Source organism: Notothenia rossii (assembly GCF_949606895.1).
Source record: "Notothenia rossii genome assembly, chromosome: 2".
NCBI lineage: Eukaryota > Metazoa > Chordata > Actinopteri > Perciformes > Nototheniidae > Notothenia > Notothenia rossii.
In genome coordinates, this window is record NC_136904.1 from 32,519,228 (window position 1) to 32,543,697 (window position 24,470).

Genomic DNA, 24,470 nt, shown 5'->3' on the forward strand with positions numbered 1-24,470 from the left:
ATTAACAAGGAAACCTACAGTATTTCTACCACACTTCTCATGCACTTGTATATGGATTAGCCTTCTTACATATACAAGTACCTCTCTTCGTCTTGTTCGTTGCTTTCCTGCAGTACATTTCTTCTTACCACGTTCTAACCATTGCTCTTTGGCTACAGGTTATTTATTATTTATTAAGCTCTGTTTTATTAAATCCATCTGATATGAAGAATAGTAGTGATGGAAGGCCTGAGGCGGTTTCTGACTTGGTGAACAGTGAGGGGCCGGAGCCCACACTGTCATGATGGGAGAACAACACATCTGTATAAATAGTGATAGAGCGGTGCAGAGGAAAACAACAGGCTGACAGCTGTTGCCTCTGGTGTGGCTCGGAGGATAATGTTATCAAGCTACACACTGGTGGAATATTTGATTCCATCATGACACTGAAAGGGTGGGTTGATGCCACACACAGAAAAATAAAGAATGGACGTTTTAAAACATCCACATTCTTCTTCTTGTACCCATGATACATTGTGTTTCAAATCATTTCCTGTAGCACGTTTGGCTTCAGTTACCAAGTCGTGTTTGTGAAGCTCACCACAGCCGGCTAGGTGTGCAAAGGCTAGAAGGAGGGAAAGTCTGACTTTTTCCTAAGTTAAACACACTCTTTGGTTCTGCTCTCCACCAAACACACAGCCTCCTCCAACACACACACAAAGCAGCACTTGTCCACTGCTCTGCTCCGAGCACTGAGGCCCACTGTCCTGACATCAGTCCAGCTCTGAGACGGGGGAAGTTGGCACTGACTTTAACCCAGACTGAAACTCACTGTATGGGAATATTCTGCACAAGCCAGGGCAGCCAATGACTGACTCGATTTATGCCATGTCAACTACACTATAATCTAGGTTTTCTTTATGTGTTTTCAGGCATTTTCATAGTGTTGGCCATTTAAGGGTTTTCAAATTCCCATAGCTTTAAAAAGATTGTTTTCTAGTGGTTTCCATGTTGCTATAAACCAAGAGCACCAATAATAGATGTAGTCTCTCTTTATGTGTGTGGCTCGGGTCAATGCCATCTTGTCAGTGACGACAGCGCCTTAATCCAGACTAATCCAAAAGTTGGTGGAGTTGAGGAGGGCCCGGGTGAGGCAGCTAACGGCTCTGACGTCACCCTGTCAGTTCAAACAAACCGCAACCTAAATAATGAGTAACTTAAACCCTTTAATATAATTTATATGGGTTATTCAATCATTCACCCACTCAACAGTTGTAATAGTGGGGAAATTATCTAAAGAATTAGGCCAGGCAGTAAACATGTTTATTTCTGCTGTAAAATGTGGCATTTCAATTTTAATGGGGATTGAAGGAACTGCAGTTTTTGGCATGTGGAGGTTGGCTTCATTTTTCAGCACTGGAGGTTGGCACTTGGCTACAACCATCTTTTGTCTGTGGATCGTCACATTCTATTCACCTTTTGAGCTGAACTTCGTTCCGAAATTAAAATAATTGCCAAAATATATAATATAAGGCAAAGCCCTTGCTTCGGATTCAACATGTCCGAAATGATTGATAGGTGAAACACCTCCAGACTTAAAGCTGATGATGGAATGGACAGTCAGCTTAACATCAGTATTTTTTATCAATTTAGGCGAGCTATTGTTAAAATGTTTCACTAATTGACAGACTGATATGATGTTCGGACACTTTATAGTTTGCTTTAGGTTTTAAAAGTTAACGCAGAAGTGTCTAGGTCAGTCGACTGCTGGCATTTACAAAAGATTTTATAACTGAAGCTGAAAGTATCATGTTTACAAGTTTAACTCGGGGTATGATGAAGCCCGTAAGATCGGCGAACCGAAGCTGGGACATTTTACAACATGCAGTGTGGTATAAACACTACAGGGTTTATCCAGTTGTTTGCTACCTGTGCAGTTCTATCACAACAAATCCTGGCCACAAAATGAGGAAATTGAAACTCAAAAAAGTTTTCAAATCAAACCGTGCCACTGCAGCCTGGAACCAAAGTGGATTCCTTTTCAACAGCTGAGATAATTCAGTTGGAACAAAAAGGTCAGACACTGCAGTCTGCAGTCACCTGACACCTGACTGATATGATGACCATGTACTGGGTATTGAAGAACTACATTTCTCTATGATCGCAAAATAGTGCTCATGTAATGTAAGAGAGAGAGAGAGGGTGACAGGTGGGGAGCATCACATGCTAATGAACAACTAACTAAATTAATAATAAGAGTCAAATAAAACGTTGTTACCTCCCAAGGCGTGCTCTGTCATGCTCAGACACAGAGACTCAAGGCGATTGTTGATGTCTGGCTCTGTCGCTGGAAGCTGAAGATCTGTAGTAACAAACACAAACATGAAGCAACATCAGTATTAGAGACTTATATTCGTACTAAAGAGATGATTTTAACAAAATATCTTGATTATGATTGTCACAGTAGCAGGTAAAGGGAACTTCATTATTGTACAGTTGATCCTGTCCAGAGCAGTGTTCATGCTTTCATTGTTTACTAATTTCTCATGTGGTGAAAGCTGCAAAAAAAACGACTTCTCAAACTCTTAATCCGAGGCCTTACATCATAATCAAGCAGAATCATAATAATGCTAAAACGGCGCCAGGGGACGAGTGGGCAAAGAACAGAATAAATACAGTCAGATCAGTCCACTGGTACAATGCCGTCCACTCAACCAGAGTGGAGACTCTATAATCAGATTATACCACACTGCTAACTCCAGCAATGGGACACATGCTACATCAAACAATTACAGCCGGATCACGCTGTCCTTTGTGTGTAGTGATTGAGACTGGATTGAGTTTACTGTCTCAAAATAACGGAAAGTAACTGATGCTCTTTGCTCTTAATTGCATGGCTATATGAAATATCACTGTAACTATCTGTCACTCATATGATCAGGTCTTACTTTCTATATTCAAAAATGCCATGACTAATAAAGACAATGGAACAGACACCTTGATATTGATCAAGGTGTGAATATATAGAATAGTGTTGATCCAGTATTAGCCAGTACACTCAATTATTTTCCCCCAACCGAAATCAAGAATACGTTCTTAATCTTATGGCACCGTCCCTCTGAACATCTCCTACTCCTGAGGGCCTTTGATCACTGAAGGAGTGATGAACAATCTTCAAATATTTTACATGAAAACTATTCGTACTAGCAGCAACACAGATTTGTGGGGCCAAAAATGTCTAAAATAACAATAATGTATGTTGTGTTTAAGAAGCAAAAGTAAGAAATCACTCTTTATACAAATGTAAGCAAAGCCATGGTGATAGATGGGAGAAAAGAGAATGTGTTTGGACGATGGAAATAGGAAATTGGTAAGAGTTAAAAGGACGAGTTGAAAAAGGAATGAGTCAACAGTATTAAAAGCAATCCTGTTTTAAATGTTATTTAGTTTTTTTACCAGTTGGTTTGACAAAACAAGCAACTCTACACACATGACGTTGGTCTTCAACATTTTGCTGAATTCATTCATTCATTCAGAAAATAATTGAACATCAATATCAACATAATTCTTTTCAGAGTTTCCAACTAGTAACAACATTTGCCGGATACAATATAATAATCTATATTAATATCTTTATATCATCAATGAGATAAATCAGACTTTACACAAAAGTCAAAGCCCCCACTTTCTTTTTCATTTTATTCTTTTAGCTCTCAGTTGATAGTTTCGGTCGGCTGTGAACAGGGTGGAGACTGTTTTAAGAGGGTTGGGTTGAGGTTGGAGGAGGGGGTATGTGTGTGTTGGGGGGGGGGGGGGTTGTATTTGGCCCACTACAGCCTAGCAACCCTTCCAGTCATTTAGACCTTAGCTGAGTGTTCCACACACGCCGGGCAGTGAAAATCCCTTGTGGCCAGAGAGAAAGGCTGAGTTAGGCCCAGTAGTCCACACTGGACTATTTATAGGCTCCAAATCCCTCCAACACCCCCCAGCCCCACCCATCCCTCCCCCTGTCCACACAGACTAACAGTGACACAAACAAAAAAATCTCACCCACCCACCCACCCACACACACACACACACACACACACACACACACACACACACACACACACACACACACACACACACACACACACACACACACACACACACACACACACACACACACACACACACACACACACACACACACACACACACACACACACACACACACACACACACACACACACACACACACACACACACACACACACACACACACACACACACACACACACACACACACACACACACACACACACACATAAACTTGTTCCTTCATCCCCTCGTTTTCTCTCACTTAATAAGTCTATCTGTTGGCAGAGAGGAAGACTGATTGCAGATATATGCAAAGAGAAGGGTGGGGGTCGTGGAGGGGCGGGGGGGGTCTAGCCTTTCAAATCAGTTTCTCTGGCCCAGACACAGCTGTTGAGAGTGACTGCTACGAGTGCATGACTCTGCAGAGTTGTCAAAGGAGGAGAGATGGGAGAGGAAGAGGGAGGGAAAGTTAAGAAAGGGAGTGAGTCAGGGAGAGAAGGAAAGTGAGCCAGGGAGCCGTGTCCTTGCTGCACAAAGACCCTCATTGTGAGACTCCTCCGACTCTTTCTTCCCTCCCTCCCTCCCTTCCAGCCTGCCTCTATCCCTTCCTCTCTCACATACAGTCTCCTCTCTCCCTCTAACTTCCTCACTCCTGATTTTTTAAAATATGTTTTCCCTCTTCATTCTAAAAAGAGAACATGTCTGCTGTGTGTGTGTGTGTGTGTGTGTGTGTGTGTGTGTGTGTGTGTGTGTGTGTGTGTGTGTGTGTGTGTGTGTGTGTGTGTGTGTGTGTGTGTGTGTGTGTGTGTGTGTGACAAGAGTGGAGGAAGCCCAGCTTGTCCTATTACTGGACTTTGTTCCCGTGGGACAGTCAGCAGAGGCTACTACAAGTCACTCCGCCTGGCGCCCATGGTAACCATGACCCATGCCTGTGTGGACACTCTTGAGTGGGGGGCTTTCAGGCTGGAGGGGAACGACGCGGTAGATCAAATTAGAAACAATTATGATTCTTTTTAAAACATGTTCAGATATCTTAAACCAGGGATGGGCAAATGGCGGCCCGCGGGCCGCATGCAGCCCCCGCCTCCTCTTTTTGCGGCCCTCAGATTAATTTATAAACAACGTAATTAATAATAAAAAAATATATATTTTTAATTTGTTTTACTTGTAGTACTGATACCATCCACTAGACTCCTAGTTACGTCGCGAGCTGCGTACATGATTTCAAATACCGCAAAATAATCTGTGACGCATTTGTGTGTATTGTGTTTATTTCCCGGGGAAACCCTCACAAGAAACACCGGCTGTTGTTATGTCTGCTGTGACGTTAAGTTGCCTCTTGTAATTATGCCTTTACAAGCTTAAAAGTTGTTTTTATCATCTGAAATTGGCGAGACAAGTTTAATATTCTTAAAACCAAGACTTTGTTTATTTGAAATCAGATGAAAACAAACTGTCACGGACCCTGCCGTGTTATCTATGATTACTACGCTTTTCATTCATAATTTCAGCGGGAGGGAGGGGGAGCGGCGCTGAGGAACAGCAGAGTGCGGGCTGACAGGTGTCTGTGTTGACATTCCCCTTATTGTGGAATAAGGGGAATGCAGAGACTGGCTACAAGTGTTTTAGGTTCAAGTTATACAACTAATGTCTGGGTTAGTGTTTATGACTTCATGTGTATGTCATCTTAATGGTTAATCTCAATACACACACATTTTCCGTGCTTTCCAATAGTTTAAAATAGTTTTATTCCACTGTTTAATAACCTGTTCAATACAAACATGCCACTTGTAAAAATGAAATAACATTTCTGTGAACTGATATTTGTTTAGTGAGCTTATTAGAGGATGTTCCCATTTTTGGGGATGTTCCCTTTGATTGTAAAATGTCAATGAAGATGTCAGACTTAGTATATTTGTTAATAATTACATACAACACATGGAATGTTTGTGTGTGTGTGTTCCAAGTGAATCTGCGGCCCCCTGGTGGCCAGTACATCAATGATGTGGCCCCCACCACCATCAAAGTTGCCCATCCCTTTCTTAAACAAAGCTATTTTGTAGAGAAGCTAATTCAAGTTCCCTCTGGTAAGCGGTGATGCAGTGTATATGGCTAGGGCTCTTATTGTGAAGGGCAACAACTGAAGTAGTGTGTCTGTTATTTGCTGCCTTTGACAAGGTGGGACTAATTAAGAGTTTCTGGTCTTGGTTAATATTAGAAAGCTTTCATGTTGTTGATTTATTATATTTTATAAGCAATTTGAGAATCAACTGAATAAGACAAAAAACAGAAGAAACAAAACAAAGCCATGCGTCATTTCCTCGGTTTGATGACGTAGTTTCCTGTTATGTCCTTGTCGGCTAAGCTTCTAAACGCATTTATGTTTACACTACAAAGACATGTGGTCAAGTGCATCTTAAACCACCTTGCTTTTTAGTGGTGTTGTGGGACAAGGTGGTTTAAAGAATCTCAATGTGTCATGGGGTCATTTACAAATGTAGAGCCAAGAGGCATGTTATGTGAGGTTTAAAATGGTCTCTAAAAAAGCGAGACAATAATTACATTTACAATTCTACAATGAACTACAATTCCATTAATGGAAGTAATGATTAATCATAAACGTGTAGTACCTACATTGTCAGCCCTAACCTGCAGAAAGGACACTAAAATGGGTTCGACTTAATGTGAATATGTACATTAACAACCAGAAGCCCCTATAGAGAACTTTAATGCTTGCGGATAGAGTTAAGGTCAGTGATGTCATCCAAATCTTCAAAAGCATGATCGAACTGATATAACATTAATACATCATGGAAACACTCCTTAAAAGTGTTAAAAAGGAAGAAAAAGTTGTGGTGTTGCAATGGAAATATTTAGACAGTTTATATAACTATATAAAAACTACAATAAATAATAATGTTCAGGATGTTTTCATTCATTTCATACCGGATTGTTGGAACATGACCATGGTTTGTGGGGAGGTGTGAACGGGCAGCGAGCGCGTCCTCTGCACGGAGCTGTGAGTCCGGCTCGGCATGCTGTTGCTTCCCCCGGGGTTGGCGAACCACAGACCCTAAGGACAACAGTTGAACAACATGAAGTTAGATTCATGTACATGCAAAAGACTCTTCAAGACTAATGTCAAACCTAAAGTTAAACACTTATCCTCATTTCGGATCTCTCCATCTACTTTCACGGAATCAAAGTTTTCGAAGAGCCAGACAAGAAGGACATACAATTTTCTGCTTGTGTCGTCTAAATGAACATAAAAATTATGCTTGGATAACAAAACAAACCTATTAACAGGTTGTATAAAATGGCACCCTTATCACTACTTTTGAGGTTTAAAACATTATGGGGACTCTTGTTTTTAAATTCAAGTTTTGTCTAAATTAAAAAGCAATTTTATTTGGAAAATAGACATCATCCTAAATACTTGCTAGATCAAGCACAATACACATTTCAATTTCTCTAGGGTGCATTGGGCTCTATTAAAAGTTCCTTGTAGTGAAGTTAGCAAGTTATTAGCATATGCTGCACATTGACTTTTCCTATTGTTATACAGTTTGATTGAGATTGGACACTAACAATAGTTGTGCACCAGGATGCTCTAATTCATATGTTTTATGATCTGTGGATCTTCGGGTTATTCAAATACTGACAAGTTATAAGGACATATAACAATATAATAACTTGATGCACAAATACAAAAATATTAATCACAGATTCTCCTCCTTTTACGTTCACTGATCAAAGAGGTGTATGGAATATGCAAGAATGGATAAAAGCCACAGCTTCTTCAAAATGCCCCCCCCCTCCCCCCCCACGCTCCTGTCTGGAGGTCTAGCCCACACCTAATGACAGTCTCAGACGCTCACCGCATGAATTCCTCACTGTAACCTGCCTATTATACCCCCGACACCACTACCACACGCCCCTCCTCTCACCTCTATCCCTCAGACCCCACCCCCCCGCGGCCCTGCAGTGCCACGGGCCGGGGGAAAAACAGGAAATGCCTGTGCACTGTTCTCACTGCCTCTCTCTCTCAGATGCACTCATATACGCTCTCACTCTCTCATTGCCCCCCCTCCAACATCAGAGCCACCTCTCCCAAACTATGACTCACATATTTCCCTCCCACCATCCTATCCTCTCTCTCTCTCTACACATCTACATCCAACACAAGAAGGTCCAGTGTGAGGAGGAGGAACTGAGGTATTTCCTCCCATTGTAAGGGACGTGTGAGAGAGAGAGAGAGAGAGAGAGAGAGAGAGAGAGAGAGAGAGAGAGAGAGAGAGAGAGAGAGAGAAAGAGAGAGAAGGGGGGGAGATTGGGTCAGCACAAACTGAAGGGTGCCAGGATGGGCCTGAAACAGCTCCTCCTGTTTCAGTGTTCGGCACTGACGCAGGGCCTCTGGTATGTGGGGTGTCCTGCCTACAAGTTCCATCCACCTCACTTCATTCTCCTCTTCCTCACCCCTCACTTATTTCGTCATGGAATCAAAAGTCTATTTCAGAAAGAATACGTGCTGAAGGAGGAATTCTGCTGCCCAGGATATTGTAAACATCCTGGAATGTGTTATTATGCATTTCTACATTTTCCTTTTACAGTCACGAACACCCCTTCCATTCAGCAATCCGGTTTAGTGGAGCTAAGGTTTTATGTATTAGAAAGATGAACAGGCCTTGTAGAAAGTACCTTGAACTACCCACCCTCATTGTATCACCTCAACTGATGCTGGAGTTAGTGATAACAGACCAAATCAAAATAATTCAGCATTTAAACCAAGTTTGTTCCTCATACTCCCAAAGCTCTGTGTGGTAAGACCCAAAGCATTCATCATTTATGACTGAAACTATTCATGGTTCATTTATCAAAAATCTTCGGGTTGCACCTTCTCAAAAGGGAATATTTCAGTTTTTGACCGTTAATCCATAATAAAAATACAACTTGAAGATTAAATATTAAGTTCTGAGAAATTGCAATTTTTGGCTACCATCATTTTATAAACATAATATCCATTATATTATCTATGGATTCAAACGAAACCCGTAAAAGGTTTTGCTATTCACTTATACAACAATAATATCCCATATTCCAATGCTATTTTGACGTCATACTAAATCTGTAATGTAAAGATATACTAATAAACGGTTTCATTTTCCAGGAATGATTGAGAAGTTTACGCTTTATATAACTTGTAATACTGTCTGCCCTTCTTGCCTGACAGTCCCTTTTCTCCCTGCTGGTTTTCTCTCATCCCTCCTATCCTGGTTTAAATGTTCTGCTTGTGTGACCCACCTGTCTGCCCTGCTTGGGACCGGTGGGTGTGCTGCTGGAGCTGCGGGGTGTGGGTCCCAGCAGCCCACTGCTGCCCAGCAGGCCCAGCCTGGCACCCGGCAAGCTCCTGGAGGGCATCTGGAACTGACGGAGGCTCCTCCGGGCCGACACGCTGCCCCCAACACAGCCAGCGGTGGGGAGAGAGTTAGACTGGCCGAACCGGCTGCAGCAGGACGAGACAAAGAGATGCAGGTAAACATCCATTAAGATCCTGGTCACAGGAACATGTGTGATGAACACAGAAGTTAGACATTCATAAAGGTTCACAAATAATGAGCTGAACATTGAGAACCTCAAGTTTGTTTGAGCCCCAAGCCTGTTTTTCAGGTCTCAGGCTCGAAAATGACATTCCCAGAACAAATGACCATAACTACACTTCTAAAAGGGGAAAATTAGTAATCTTTTTTCTAAAAGTAATGATAAACCTGTGAGTTGGATGTAGAAAAGTCAGAATCAATATAGATGTTTTTAATTTGAAAGAAAATTCAGATTGAACATAGTAAAGAAATGTAAATTATAGTGTCCGTCCAAAATTCATTTTTACTTATAGTGAAAACCACCCTTGAATGATGGTAAGGTAGACTAAAAGCTTTAGGAATCCAAAGTAAAACATATAATAAGTACCTTGTATCAAGATTGATACAAAACAAGTGACATTTTGACCTTTTTAGAGAGGTTTAGCAAAAAAAACTCCACCTCTGGGGTCATTTGGGTGGAAATGGGCGTTTTTGCCGTTTCTCTGGAACCCATTGGTTGATTTTGATGATTGACATCTCTTTTTAACCGTTAGAGCCAATAGAATCGAAGGGGAATTTCCACATACACACCGACGTTACCATTGAGAAGTGGGGGCTATGCGCACGCAGTTTGCCTAAAGCGAAACCTATCTTACGCTCTGAAATTTGAAAACTTAAAAATAGGTTTATTGCTGATGGATTATCAGAAATAATTTCAAGTGACACAGACACATTGGATTAACCTATGGATTAACCTTCAGCAGCGCTTTTATCGTTTTAATGCCATTGAAGACAACTTTTGATCAGACAACGACATAGGTAAGACATATTGCCGTGTTTGCTACCTAATGCCACGTGTTGTGATGTCTGTTTTTGTTTATAATGTCGCAAGTTCTGATCATGGAGTGACGATATAGATACCTATCGATTCTGTGTAATCTCACAATGCTAATCGATGGGTTGGATGTGCAGTTACGATAAGTAATAAGGGTGTTATACCGTGTTTTCTGTGCTAACGGCGTTAGCATTTTTTCGCTCGGGGCTAATTCAGAGGCTCAGCGTTAGCCTTGTGTTTTCTTTTGCTTAAAAAAAAAAAAATCATCAGTTAGCCGAGTTTCTTCCCGTTACGAAGAACGGTGTGGATATGAAACATTCATAGTTTATTCAATCTTAAGAAGCCCTCAGACACTGTTGCTTGCAGATGTTGTGGTTTCGGACCCGCCGAAGGGTCCGTGGGGCCAGAGATGGGGACTCGAGTTTGTGACTCGGACTCAAGTCGCACTTAAGTCGCACACACAGAGACTTCAGACTTGACTTGGACTCCTGCTCAAAAGATTTCAGACTCGACTTGGACTCGTGTTTTGGGACTCGTGAACAATCATTGTGTTTTCTATTTTTGGCATATTAACATTGAGGAAACTCTGAAACGTCTGACGGGCGTCCTTCCTTTTTTTCATGGTAACCATGACCTCATAACGCAGGTGCGCGCCTCTCGCACTACCTCATGGTAACACCATGGCGACCGGCGGCACACCTGCAGCTGTACCGCTTGTAATTAGGTTCAACTATAAAAACTTTGAACAAAACGCCGGCGGCACCAACAAAAGGAGCGCACACTGCAAAGTCTGAAATATTAAAATCAAGGATGCTGGTGCAACAACGTCAAATTTCATCAGGCACTTGAAAACTCACCCGGAGAGGTCAGTCACATTAACGCATATGGACGGTTAGCAAACATGTTTAGCTCAGCATCAGCTATGTAATGTTAACTTAGCTTGCTACTAGCTTTGTAACTGAATATTTGAAAAGATGAGTGAATGTTTGCTTGTCACACTTGTTTGCATTTAGCTAAAGTGTGATGTTTTTCCTCATATTGCATTGCAATAGCCTGTTTAAAGTGATCATATAACAAACAACTAATCAGTACTGATAGTGTATGCTAATAGATATAGGAGTGATAATAATACAGTAAGTGCTTTGAATTTCTTAGATATAGCTGTGCAGTATTCTTAAGAGACTGGATAGCAGCAGACAATAGAAGGCTTATTAAAACCAGAAGAGACATGAGACTTTTATTTTTTAGAGACTTGAGACTTGACTTGGACTCGTGACCAAAGACTTGAGACTTGATCAAGTCTCACCCCACAAAGACTTGAGACTTGACTTGGATTCGTGACCAAAGACTTGAGACTTGACTTGGACTTGCAAAAAAAGACTTGTGAACATCTCTGCGTGGGGCTTAAGAGGTTATGAATTTATGATTAAATGATAATCCTAACTTTCTTTACTGAAGCGGAGGTCGTAATCTCACAGTCATTCGCGTTTATTATCTTTTTAGTCAGATACTGCTTTTGTAATCGCAGACATGTGAACAAAGGAAATAAATTCAATGAGTGAACTTCATTATATATATATATATTTTTTTTTTCACATTGAATTCATTCAGCACAATATTTATTTCCATATGTCTGTCAGCATTGATTTTCAGATTGTTTCATAAAAATTAAAGTGAATTTGATTAAAAGTGTTTCATCACAGCCAGTATAACCCAGGAGAAGAGATACTGCATGTCCGTGAGATTTACCTCCTCTGCGTTCGGTACCCTGCGATGTCGAGGAGAGTTTTCCTTGGAATGGACCGGAACAGCCTCTGGACCTGTTGTTTCCATGACAACAGCCTCTTCTTCTGCGTCTCAGTGAAGGACTGACAGGGAGGGGGAGAACAGGGAGTACGAATCAGGGATGAAATGAAGCATGACTGCTGAGGATTTTCAGGTGCATTTCTTTGCAAAAAAGGACTCTATGCTTTGACAAAAATCATAATACACAACGCACATTTATTCATTTCAACTTAATCCAACTGATCATCTACTCAAACTCAGATTCTAAAAATTATATAATTGTTTTCTTTCAAGATTTTAATGTGTGGCTAAAATGTTAATATTCTGACAGAAAACACAAAAATACTGTTCTGACATATAGTTACGAGGAAGGAATGTCAATGTCTGCATGTAGATGTATTTAGGGTAGACCTATTATGTTCACCAAAATCTGCCGATAAATAATCACAGGTATTAGATAAGTAACCAGTAAGTGAAGGTGAAGTGTGGGACAAGAGGAATCATTTCCTCTTTCATGATTTTTCTAGAATGAAACTAAACCTCCTGCACGGTCTGTTTCTATATGATGTGCTTTATGTATATTTGGTCATTTCTTACCTCATGTATAAGGCACTTGTCGATGAGTTGTAGGTAGGAGCTGATGTTGTCCTCGTCTGACCTCGACACCAGTAGTTGGGTACAAACTGAGAAGGATGGAAATAAGACGTTGTGGTAAAACAAATCTTTCTAAGTCAATGAAAACCATCTGACCTGAGAGCTGGTGCATGCAGCTCACCTTTGCCCATGACACGGGTGAACTGGCCGGGTAGATCCCCCTCAGCGATGACGCTTGTGCTCGACTCAGCCTCCCCTCCGGCTCCCCCAACCCCCGTCAGGTGGGAGCCCGGCGCTGCGCTCTTGCTTTCGGGGCTCAGCAGGGCCCGCTGCATAGAGGCCTCCTCGCCACCATTGAAAGCCTTGATAGGCGTCATGATCATCTGATGGAGTTCCTGTAGGGGCGAGCGCAGATTACTGCCCTCCAACACATCCTGTGGTAGACGATAGGAGGGAAGTGGAGGAAGAAAGGGTTATGAAAAGGAAGAAAATAACCTCTACTACAACAGGAAACATTTAACACAATCATACAAGACAAATCTGTTACTATGGACCAACATGAAGAGTCTGAACAGATGGGAATAGCATCCACACGGCCATGTGATAGAGCAGAGAATAAAGTAACACCAGAAATACATACATGTGGTTTTCCTTCGCTACTTGTGTCCGTGATATCAGACTTCCTCCCACCCGGAGTCTGTGTAAACCCAAAATACCAAGCAACAGGTGTCTTGTTTCCCCAGCCCTACCAGTGCAGCGGTAACATATTTTGAAATGAAGCGCTGGTGAAAAGGTTAAGCCTGAATTTAGCCGGCCCAAGAAATCGCTCCTGTGGTTTGCCCTTGAGCGCCATTGTCTTGCTTTGAAGGCTGAATGGAGGGCTGAGGGGCGGGGGGAAGAGGATGGGTTAACATGTGGAGCCCAAAACTCTCCTTCCGGGATTAGATGTTCCCTTAGCTGCATCTCGGATAAATAACGCGCACTCAGAATGGCCACCCTTCTTACTCGAGAAAGGAGATCAATATCCAAAAATAAATAAATGAATCAACAGAAACCCCAAAGTTCAAATAATGAAGGGTAAGACTAGAAGGTGTATGCAATCTTTTTGGTGAGAAGATGAAGAAGATGATGATGAGGATGATGATGATGTAGTACAGTTACTGACCTTTTCCAAGCTGCGAAGTAGATTCTGTCTGTCTTTGAGCTTCAGAATGCTGATAACAATCTTGTGCCTTGCTCCTTTAGTGACCTTCTGTTGGAAGAAAAGGTTGTGTGTCAAACATCTCTGTTCACATTGTAAAAAGAGCTATAGACTGATAGCTGATGTGTGAGATAAAGAGATGGGAAGTTTGCAAACATGGAGGGTAAAGCTTCTTGAAATTGGCCGGCTTGTTATCATTCAACAACAGGGAAGGCAGATGTTTTTGCGGAAAATGTAACAGCAGGAGACGCAGCCAGTGAATGTTGGAGGGAAATAACTAATCAGCCCATCTTTGGTTGGGAGGGCAGAAATGGTTAACACCGATTCCAAGACAAATCTGTTACTATGGACCAACATGAAGAATATGTCGATACTTCTTCTAACATGTCACATTAAGAACTGATACTGAAAATCTGTGTATTTCCAGATCAGGCCAATATCAGTAAATGTAATCCATTGTGTGTAGCATCATGTGAGGGTCAGATAGAGAAAGAGTTAGCAGCACCTGGAGGAAGTATACAGCTTCCCGGTGGGCTGTGTTTAATTTTAGCTGCATCCTCTGTTTCAGACAAAACTCTAAGTTCAAACACAGTTATCGCTACATTAGAATCATTTATTCCAACAGTAACAACTTGACCTGGCGTGTTACATCATTGCATCCCTTAAATAATAAACCAGATTAAAACCGGTCCATATTTTTCTTTTTGTTCATACTAGTGCTGAAATGTTTCTGCTCTTATCTCCTGCCATGCATTTAACACAAGCACTACCATACAGTATATTCAAATGTCTTCTCTATTTACATCAGCAGATAGAAAAGAAAGTATACTGTAACAACTATTGCCAATTAAAGTTCTTACATTTGATGCAATTTAGATGTAACCAACTGTGGGTGCGTGTGTGTAAATATATAAAACCTGTGCCTCAAGTTGCTCTTCGGTCAGTGACATCATCTCATCGTAGGTCATCGTGGAGAAGAGAGCGGCGTACTTATGGAGACGGAGACTCTTCAGCCACGCAGGAACATCTGGGGGCAGAAGACCCATTATTATGATATGATCATTTCATCGGGAAGCTGTCATTCTGACATTATAACTTCTGTAAGCAATATACAACATACATCATTTTTCTTTGTTGTAAATACAAATACACTATGGAGTAGAGATACATACATAAAATATACATAATAAACAACAAACTTTAAAATAAAAGAGAACAGTGTTGACATACATCTTTAGATGTCAACCTTAAAATCCTACAGAATAAATTAAAAGTACACACATATATCGGTCCCGCAAAATAAGCTAACATACAGAATACGGTGGACCAAATACGTAATGCATTATTCAATCACAACATCAATCAATCATCATCAAACATATCTTTTTTGATAAATACGTATCATTATATTGTATATCTTGAGCCCTAGTAAAATGTATTCATCAGATGTGTATATAAGCTTTTAGAAAGACAAAGGATCAACAAGTCAATTATATCTGATTACATGTTGATTTAAACATTTCTCTCTAACGTGAGTTTAGAGTTAGGAAAGGAATGCATGTTTCTCTTTTGTGTTCAGCATTTACACATGGTCATTGTATGTTTCCTTTATTGTTCTGAAGCTCTGTATTGATCTGAGGATTACATTTGACCGGAAGAAGTCTTTTATAAATACGTGTCCTCCCATCCCAAGGGATGTAGAGTGGCATTGAAAGACCCAGACCTCGCACTTCCACTAAAGTAAAACATACTTTAAACTAGTATTTTATCATTATTAGACCCTTTGATTAAGGGCTGAGCGATTTGAAAGAAGTCATTGTGATTATTCGACCTGATATTGTATATGCAACATAATTGAGGATATTGGAGTGAATGATCATGCATAAGCATCTTAATTCTCTTTTCATAGAAAACCATGTTTAACCATTCTTTTGTAAAAGAATATCTTTAAGCCAGGTCATCTCTGTATCACAAAACTTATCCTCCTGCTATTTGGATATTGCATAATCCACATTGCTACACAATAATGGCTGTACAATAATTGTACATTAAGAATGTAATGCTCTGTCAACCTTATTTCCCCTCCTGATACTTCAGGAGAAAACCTAAGAAATGGTGTCACCTTCTTCCTCAGAAAGAGAAATTGACAAATGTGAGCTTGTCCTCTTGTGGGTGTTTGGAGATGTTAGTTTTGCTTTCCTGTTTAGCTACATGACAAGATGAAAATGATTGTCTACAGAAAAGAACGACAGACGCTACTTGAAAAGTTAAACTCCAGCTCAGAGCGCAAACACCTAAGCCTTATTGGGGCCGCAGCTCTGACCTGTACTCCACCGGACAAACTGCTCTGAACAGATCTGCAGCTTGCAAGATCCGCGAGCTGAACACCTGTAAGGCACACACACATATACCTTTCTCCACTAAACATGTCTGTCCCTGTAAGAAACCTGGGTCTAATAGAGAAGTTTGATGCCTGTCATTTGATCTACTTCTCTCCAGAGTGTACTTAACTGTCCGCATCTATCTTCGGCGAGAATATAAAACAAAAATTAAATCGTAAAAAAAAAAATTGTATTAAGAGGACAACTGAACACTGAAGGGAGGGATTTAAATAATATTTTACCTTCTTAAGTTAAAAGGTATGCGTTTCATTTAAAAATATTTCATGGACAAATATTTGACCATTGTTAAACTTGCCTAATTGTAATAACTTGGTAGAGTTTTTGTTAAAAATGGACAAAGAAGACATCTTGTAGACTTTACTCCCCAATAGCAGTAAAAGGCAGTTCTTTTTCACACATTTCTGGTAAATCTTTCCAAGGGAAAGCAGCCACAGAATATCTGAACGAATGGCTGTTACAAAAGGTTTATAGTTGCTAATAGTAGTTTGTCAAAACCCTTGCAAATGTGCTTTTCAACAGTGTGTGCGAGGGTACGAGTTAGGCAAGTTTGAACCCCAATATCTGAATAATCTCATCTAAGGATGTGAACTGGAGTGATCTGCACTACAAACGGCGCACTGGTCATTCATACACACCCCTCATGCCGCTGCCCTCATCGTGGAAGGAACTGCGATGCAGACCTGAACCTCCTAAACCAGCCTCCTCCAGATGCTCACTGCCCCCACTGCCAGAGGAGGCGATGCTGCTCTGGGGGGAGAGAGGTGCGTGGTCTGGGGCGGGGCCTCGGGCAGAACGTAGGTCCTCTTGGGACAGCCAGACGTGACCCAGAGGCTGGTTGCTGGGGCCGCTCATGGGAGGGGTGAGGGACACGGAGCGCTTCAGGGGACTGTGCTGCTGGCTGCCACCTCCACTCGTCAGGACTACAACACAACAATAAGGCTAGTCAGGTGGGTGCAGGCTGAGAAACAGAGCTTGGCTAAGACTGAAGATATCCTACTGGAAAAAACACGCTGTTGACTCAATTATGTATTTAATAACACTTTATATATCAAGTAAATTTGTCTGGTTTGTCATTATTCCCTTTTTTCAAGTTTATATTGTATTAATCTGAAGATATATTTAAACAACTGTATCAATAACTCTAACCCACTAACAGAAGGTTTCTGGCGAAAACGACATTTTTACAAAATTACATTTTAACACATCATGATAACTTTAAAACGTAACTTAGCCCTGTCCATTTTTTACCGAGCATGGGCATCCTACATCTTTTGCACACAACATAGTGTCGATCTGAGTTAGTTAAAATATTATATTAATGTTAACAATTGTTCTTTGCCAGAGCCTCACATCACACAAAGTACATTTGGGGACAACGAGCACACGTTGAATAAAACAATTTAGCACCAACGACAGGAAGTATCACATTGGGAGTGTAAAGTAAATAAAGTATATCAAATCATTTGATCAGTCCAGGGTCTGACCATGGAGGAGGATTAATACATTGTTTAGTATGTCATCTACCTTTTACAAAGTATATCTAAGTCTCTCTAATCAGATACAAATGTCCAGCATGACTCGGATGTCTTTGATGAATTTGTACTTTTAGATAGAAAATAATATAAAAGTGGAAAAGCGTTGGTTTTAAAATTAATTACACCCTTTGGTTAACATTCATTTACTTTGTAGAATTGCTCATCCTCCTAACTATGCCAGTCCTTTGTAGAGCAGGTCAAATCACATTTTGTTGCCACGCATATGGTAACTGCATAGTTGATTTTCCATGACTGACCTTAGATCCCTACAACTTCACTTTTAACAAAGCTCTGATATTAAATATAAACGTAGATTTGTTTCTGAGTTGAATAGAGACAGCTGGAGGGAGGACGCTACATCAGGGGACACGCACAACTCTCCGGATGTCTGCACCTGCTGATGTTCTGACTTAACCAACTCTCAAACACATGTATCATAATGACAAATCTTCCTTTTTTCTTTCTTCATCTTCTTCAATCATTTAAATCTATGCACCCAAGGGTAAATTATGAAGTCCTAAACCAAGGTATTTACTGAAATCCCAATATTTGAAACCCAATTAAAGCAGCCAACATCCCTGATGATTGCTGCTGAGGTAAGCAAACAGAAAGAAAAGGTGGAGAGCCAGGGAGCTTTTTGTGCCGCCGCTCTGACGGGGTAAACTGCCACCAATACTCCAGGCTCTCTCCTCCTCGTCCTATATGCGGTGCTCTTACTGTTAGCGCTATGTATAGGACTTCATGGGCCCTGTTTAAAATAGGTGCCCAGCTAACATTACAAGTTCCAGTCCCTAAATATTAGCCATTTTCCCTAAATACAGTCTCCCACAAAGGCTGCCTTACAAGGGAAAGGATGGGTGTGCTGCTGGGGCTTGGGCGACGGTTGAGAGTATGGGTCGGGGGTCAACAGGATGTGGTGTCAGTAGCATACAGGTTGACGTAGCTGGACCATCATACCCCTGTAATCTCCATCACGACTGATAGGAATTGTTTCTATGCTGCATATTTATGAAATTGAATGATAACTGTATTCATGGCTTTGTTGTACATGGTTTGATTTACATTAGACTAAATGTCCACAGGTTCATTCCAGTTCTAGGTAATCCAACACTCATGTTGATTAGCCTCTGCTCACCGTGTCCACCAGTCCTCTGCTGGGGTAACTCTAGTTTATCAATTGTGAAATCCTGAGGTCTTGTGTGTGGGAAGCTGCTAGCAGTCAGAAATACAAGAGGGTCTTTCTTGGAGCAGTGAGCAGGGCTTTAAATGTGCCTTTATTTATAAACCCTCAGCTGTTTCTTTCATCTCCCAGAAGAAAAAAACACAGAGCCCTTGCATTCTTGTCTGGAAATATCTTGCTCTGACCATAGTTATGTTCAATTTCAACAGCCCTGCCCTCTATATGTTGTGTGGTGCAGCTCACACAGCCCTCTGTAGGTGATGTCTTATTAGGTGTTCCGAGTGAAGGCTATTTCATGTGCAGATTCTATTTAGCGTGTTTTAAATGTATTTAGCGGGTTTGGTAAGTTTGTAGTGCACCTTGTGTCTTAAATTGAACATTAATGGAATCAGCAATTGAGCTCAATTTAAAAAGGTGTTGTTGTGCTGTCTTACAATTATTATAATGATCTAATCAAGCATAACAAATGAGATTGCTATGATTTTAAATACAGCAGAGAAGCTTAGAGACCCTAGTGTGATGTATTCGGGGCGGGGGTAATCAGGTGGCCACCCCGGACAGAGAAGCTTTCATCAGGGCAGCCCAGAGTACGTGGCTGTAAGCACTGAGGTGTTCTCTGATGGTGACGTGGGTTAGACCCACCTTGAGAGTCTGTGGTGGAAAGTAGCCTATTTCACGTCAGAAAACACAAGGTAATCAAAGCAACTAAAGTAGATAAAATACAATCATTTTAAAATAATTTGTGCTTTTTCAATCAAGGTTTTTTTTAAAGATGATGTGTGTAGCCAAAATCACAGCCAAACTACACCGAAAAAATGTCTGAAGACAAAAAATTACAATAAAAGTTATTTTGTGTAGAAAAGACGATACTATGTGAAAGTAAGTAGAGTATTTAAGAATGTCTGTAAAGTGGGGCAATCAAATAAAAAAAGATCTGCATAAAATGTCGATCACTAAAGAGAGAGTAAATATCATGGAATAGTCTAAACCTGTGACTAAGGAATCTAAACTTAAGCAGATGTAAGAGCCAAGGTGTTTTGAGGCATTCTGAGTTGTATCTATATGGTTTTGTCATTTGTGAATGACAATGATAACAGTGGACTAACCCAGTTGGACTTTCTGGTTCCTTGTCTCTTATAATGAAATGCTTCAAAGAATCCTCAAAACACGGACAGGAAGAGAGAGGGTAAAAGAGGAGACCTGAACAAAATACACTCTTGATGGTGAAGCACTGGAGAAAACGTCTTTTTGAGCCTGTCAACAAAATCAATATAGCTTTGAGTGTGGATACATATTATATTGTGAAGTTAAAAGAAGCTTACTTTGTTGTAGTTGGTAACTGTTAAGATGAGCATTAAGGATTTAAGGTTAGATTATTTTGGAGACTACCATTTGATTTTGAAGTCTGTATACTGATGTTCTATACAAACTAAAGCTTTTACAGATGTTTTTAGTTTTTGAATATTAAAAAGCAAACTGTTTTGTTTAGGCTGAAACATAACACTATTTTACTTATTTTGCTGCTATTCTATGTTAACTTAGTATACCTATTTTATCATTTTTTAAGAATATCCTTAATCGCAAAAATACTTACATGTCAACCTTTTATGTGTCTGTTTGGATCATTTCATGATTTATTGAAAGGTTGTGGGAAAATGGCTTATACAGTAGAAGGCATAGAGGAAAATAATTTTCTTACCAGTTGTACCGCCTCCACCAGTTCCAACTGTGTTGATGGTTGTGGGCACAGAGGATGATGGGTAGAGAAGGAGGTGCCCGTTCTCACAGCCCTGCTGCTGCTGATGCCAGCCTCCGCCCAGCCCTGAATCCCTGGAGCTCTGCCAGCCGTTGAGGCGGTCGTCCGAGCCGTAGCGCTGGTGGTGATGCAAGGAGGAGTAGAGGTTGCCTGATGAAGAGGTGTTGGTGGAGGAGGAGGATCCTGTTGATGAGAGGGTGGATGGTGGCGTGGACTGGTGGTGGTGGTGGTGTGGCCCCGAAGGTGGAGGCCTTTCCAGTGAGTCTCCCCGGGCAGCGGCCCTCTCCTCCAGGTGGTTGAGCCACAGTGCCAGGGCTGAGCGGTCCTCCAGGGAGGTGGCGGGGTGGATGAGGGCGTAGGACAGGAGCTGGCGGGACTCCTCCAGGTGGCGGCCATGCTCGATGGTGTGGGCCAGGATGCGTGGCAGCAGGCGCATGTACTCGCCCTTGGCTTCGACGTTGCCTGGTTTGAGCAACGGGAGGTGGGTTAGGACGAGCGAGATGACACGCTCCTTAGACTCTCCTTGCCATTGGCTAATCACGCCTGAAGGAGGGGACAGAACACAATTAGTATTAACAACCAATAAAACACATGTTATCAGTGCTTAAAAGATAGTCACATTTGGCAGTGTATCACTGTAAAGTGTATGAATTTAAGTCAGGCTTTCCTTATGTTGTCAGAGTGGTGCAGGAATGAGCCCTGAAACTCCTAAATGAATGAACATTTGAGCACTTTCGTTCCTTTGTCTCAAAGTCAATGGTTTTTTGAATGGTATTAAGGTTTGCCTGAAATAAGGTCTTTGGTTAACACAAACTTATACATTTCAATGTTTTGTTTAATAACATAAAATACGTGAGTAGAATAGAACTCTTGAATTTCTGAAAGTTTTAAAGTTGTTTAAAAACATGGTTAAATAAAGTGGTTAAATAAAACAATAACACGTAAAGAACCAGTTTGTTTTTAGCTTAGCGTTACTGACATGAAGCTATCCTTGATGTAGTTTGTTTTATCCTAATGTTAGCTTTTTACTTATGGCGCTACAAAAATGATAAAAGCATGTCCACATGTACTATGTGGACATTTTTCCGCCAAAACAAAACGAGTAAGTATCATAAACGTTTGCATAAGAGCTTATTTTCTGTAAAATTCCAAAAGAAGGAAACTTCTGGGCGGGTTTTCAGAAATACGTCATCCCTGCCGCACTCATGGGTGACCTTGACTGATCAGGATACATAATTAGATTTGAGCTTTTTGATATTCAAGGTAATAGCAAAGGAGAATGTAATTGATAGATGGACAGATGGATTAGCCAATGGTAAATAGAAGACACAAAGATGATGTCAGGCCCACTGCAGCGTCATACTTCTAATTAGCTCTTTCTTAAAACAGACAGCTCTGTGGGTTACTTATGGTGGCCGGGCAGCTCTATACATATCTTGGAGTTCATGGACCTCTATTGTTGTCCAAGACAGTGCCCATTCCTCTCATCTGGGACAACGGCTATAGATACCAAGCGGTCAGGGCGACTGCTTTGGACATTCACACAAATAAGGCAGGACGCAGGTCGGCTCTACTCCCTGCATGGGAGATGTGCATGTATGAATTGTCTACCAAAGTCACTTTCAACTGACAAGGATCTCTAAATCTGACATATGAGGTGAAATTAGAACATACATCTGCTAGCTGTCCAAAGATATCCCAATGTCACAGTCTACTTTGTGGTGATGTACAGCTCACTCTGCCCTGTGGAGTGGACAGCTGCAGCTCTGAGAGGGCAGATGGACGACCACAGACCCTGAAGCCTTCCAAACAAGGTTCACATTTATGTCATCGCGTGAAAAGTGACCAGGATACAGGGATAAGATACTCAATAGAGATGTCCCGATCCGATCATGTGATCGGGGATCGGAGCCGATCACGTGATTTTCCAAAAATCGGAAGAAAAATATCGGGGATCGGGAATTTTTTAATTTAATGTTACAAAACAAAAATGACCATGTTCATGTCTTAAAGTCATCCTGAGGCCTTAGTTTTGGTTTAAAATTAGTTGAATTAGACAACATCATGTACAGTATGTGTTGATTCTTTTTGGCTTGTTTTCATAGACCTGGTTACTTATTTCTCTCAAATCTGGCAACAAGGTGGGCAGGGCGCAGTGTCTAATAGTAGCAGTAAGCTAACGAGCACTGATAAGCTTTATTTTGTTTTGATCCAATGCTGCACAACTGAACTGATCCAATGCATGCTACTGTAAAAAAAAGAAGCTATATCCATGTTGGATAGAATGGTTTGGGTACTGTCATTTAAATCCAAAAATAACCTTAAGGGACAACTTCAATGCTTTTTTTTCTCTTAATGCATTGCATAAAGATCGGATCGGGAAAAATCGGTATCGGCAGATTGTCAAAATCAAATGATCGGAATCGGATCGGGAGCAAAAAACGGTGATCGGGACATCCGAGTGTGTGTGAGAGAGAGAGAGAGAGAGAGAGAGAGAGAGAGAGAGAGAGAGAGAGAGAGAGAGAGAGAGAGAGAGAGAGAGAGAGAGAGAGAGAGAGAGAGAGAGAGAGAGAGAGAGAGAGAGAGAGAGAGAGAGAGAGAGACACACACACACACACACACACACACACACACACACACACACACACACACACACACACACACACACACACACACACACACACACACACACACACACACACACACACAAGAATACTATGGATGTCTACTCATTGGAAGATGAGCACGTGTGTTAAGACAAATCATAGTTTGGCCATTAAAGTGGATCAGTTTATGCAGGCTTGGTTGGTCAACATTTTTCTCAATTTTAACATTTTCTCCTTGATAAAACAAAGGAAAGAAGAACCACCCCAACGCTGGATCTAACAAACCAAAAAATGTGAATCTAACTGCTCAGAAATCTTGGAAATAACCAAAACAGTAAAAATGTAAACTCCTACACAATTTGCCCACTCCTTTTGACTTTCGAAAAGATTTGTCCTCAACAAAAACATTCAATGTTTTTTAGAAAAACTCTTTGGATCCATGTCAGGTAATGACGCTAGGTGACATAAAGGGGGCCAAGGTGGGCGGGGTGTCCTGATGCTCAGCAGACAGAGCACAGTAAGGGAGGGTGACATAGAGTTCAAGGAAGGAGAATGAGCGGGGAAACTTGAGGTAGAAAGTAGTTTGAGAGGGAGAATGAGAGGAGAAACAGAGGGAGGGGGAGAGGTGTGAGGGAAGCCAGGGAGTAACTCCCCTATACTCCAGGAGTGATGTCATCCTTCATTCCTCTGAATGAGGCAAGCCCTAGTCCATCAGAGAACAGGAATTGTTCCATGATTTAAACTCATTTATTTCCAAGTGACTGGAAAACATCAATATGCAACACAGAAACCTTCAATAATACGCTCAGAAGCTTACAGGGGTGCACTGCCAACATTTAAATACCAAACAGTTTCAAAGTGTTTCTTCTCATTTGTTCGACTTTCTAAGATGGTTGTTGTCTACTAGCACAAGTTACGCAGAGATCATAAATAGTCCTGAC

The 24,470-nt window shown here is 41.2% G+C and overlaps 1 protein-coding gene across 7 annotated transcripts in view; it reads right to left on the reverse strand.

The window, feature by feature from the left end:
* Positions 1–116: 116 nt before the first annotated feature.
* samd4a (sterile alpha motif domain containing 4A) overlaps positions 117–24,470 on the reverse strand; it is a 46,470-nt gene continuing 22,116 nt past the window's right edge. The window contains exons 3-12 of one of the 7 annotated variants that reach the window (XM_079666141.1): positions 20,867–21,466; positions 17,088–17,372; positions 14,974–15,077; positions 14,015–14,098; positions 13,031–13,283; positions 12,853–12,938; positions 12,220–12,338; positions 9,361–9,562; positions 7,006–7,132; positions 118–2,341 (exon numbers count right to left, since the gene is read on the reverse strand). In XM_079666141.1, the coding sequence (XP_079522267.1) occupies positions 2,226–2,341; positions 7,006–7,132; positions 9,361–9,562; positions 12,220–12,338; positions 12,853–12,938; positions 13,031–13,283; positions 14,015–14,098; positions 14,974–15,077; positions 17,088–17,372; positions 20,867–21,466 (1,976 nt within the window). In that variant the 3' untranslated portion in view covers positions 118–2,225. Of the gene's footprint in view, positions 2,342–7,005; positions 7,133–9,360; positions 9,563–12,219; positions 12,339–12,852; positions 12,939–13,030; positions 13,284–14,014; positions 14,102–14,967; positions 15,078–17,087; positions 17,373–20,866; positions 21,467–24,470 lie in introns of all 7 variants that reach the window. The other 6 variants (XM_079666139.1, XM_079666138.1, XM_079666140.1 and 3 more) reach the window with 6 other exon arrangements.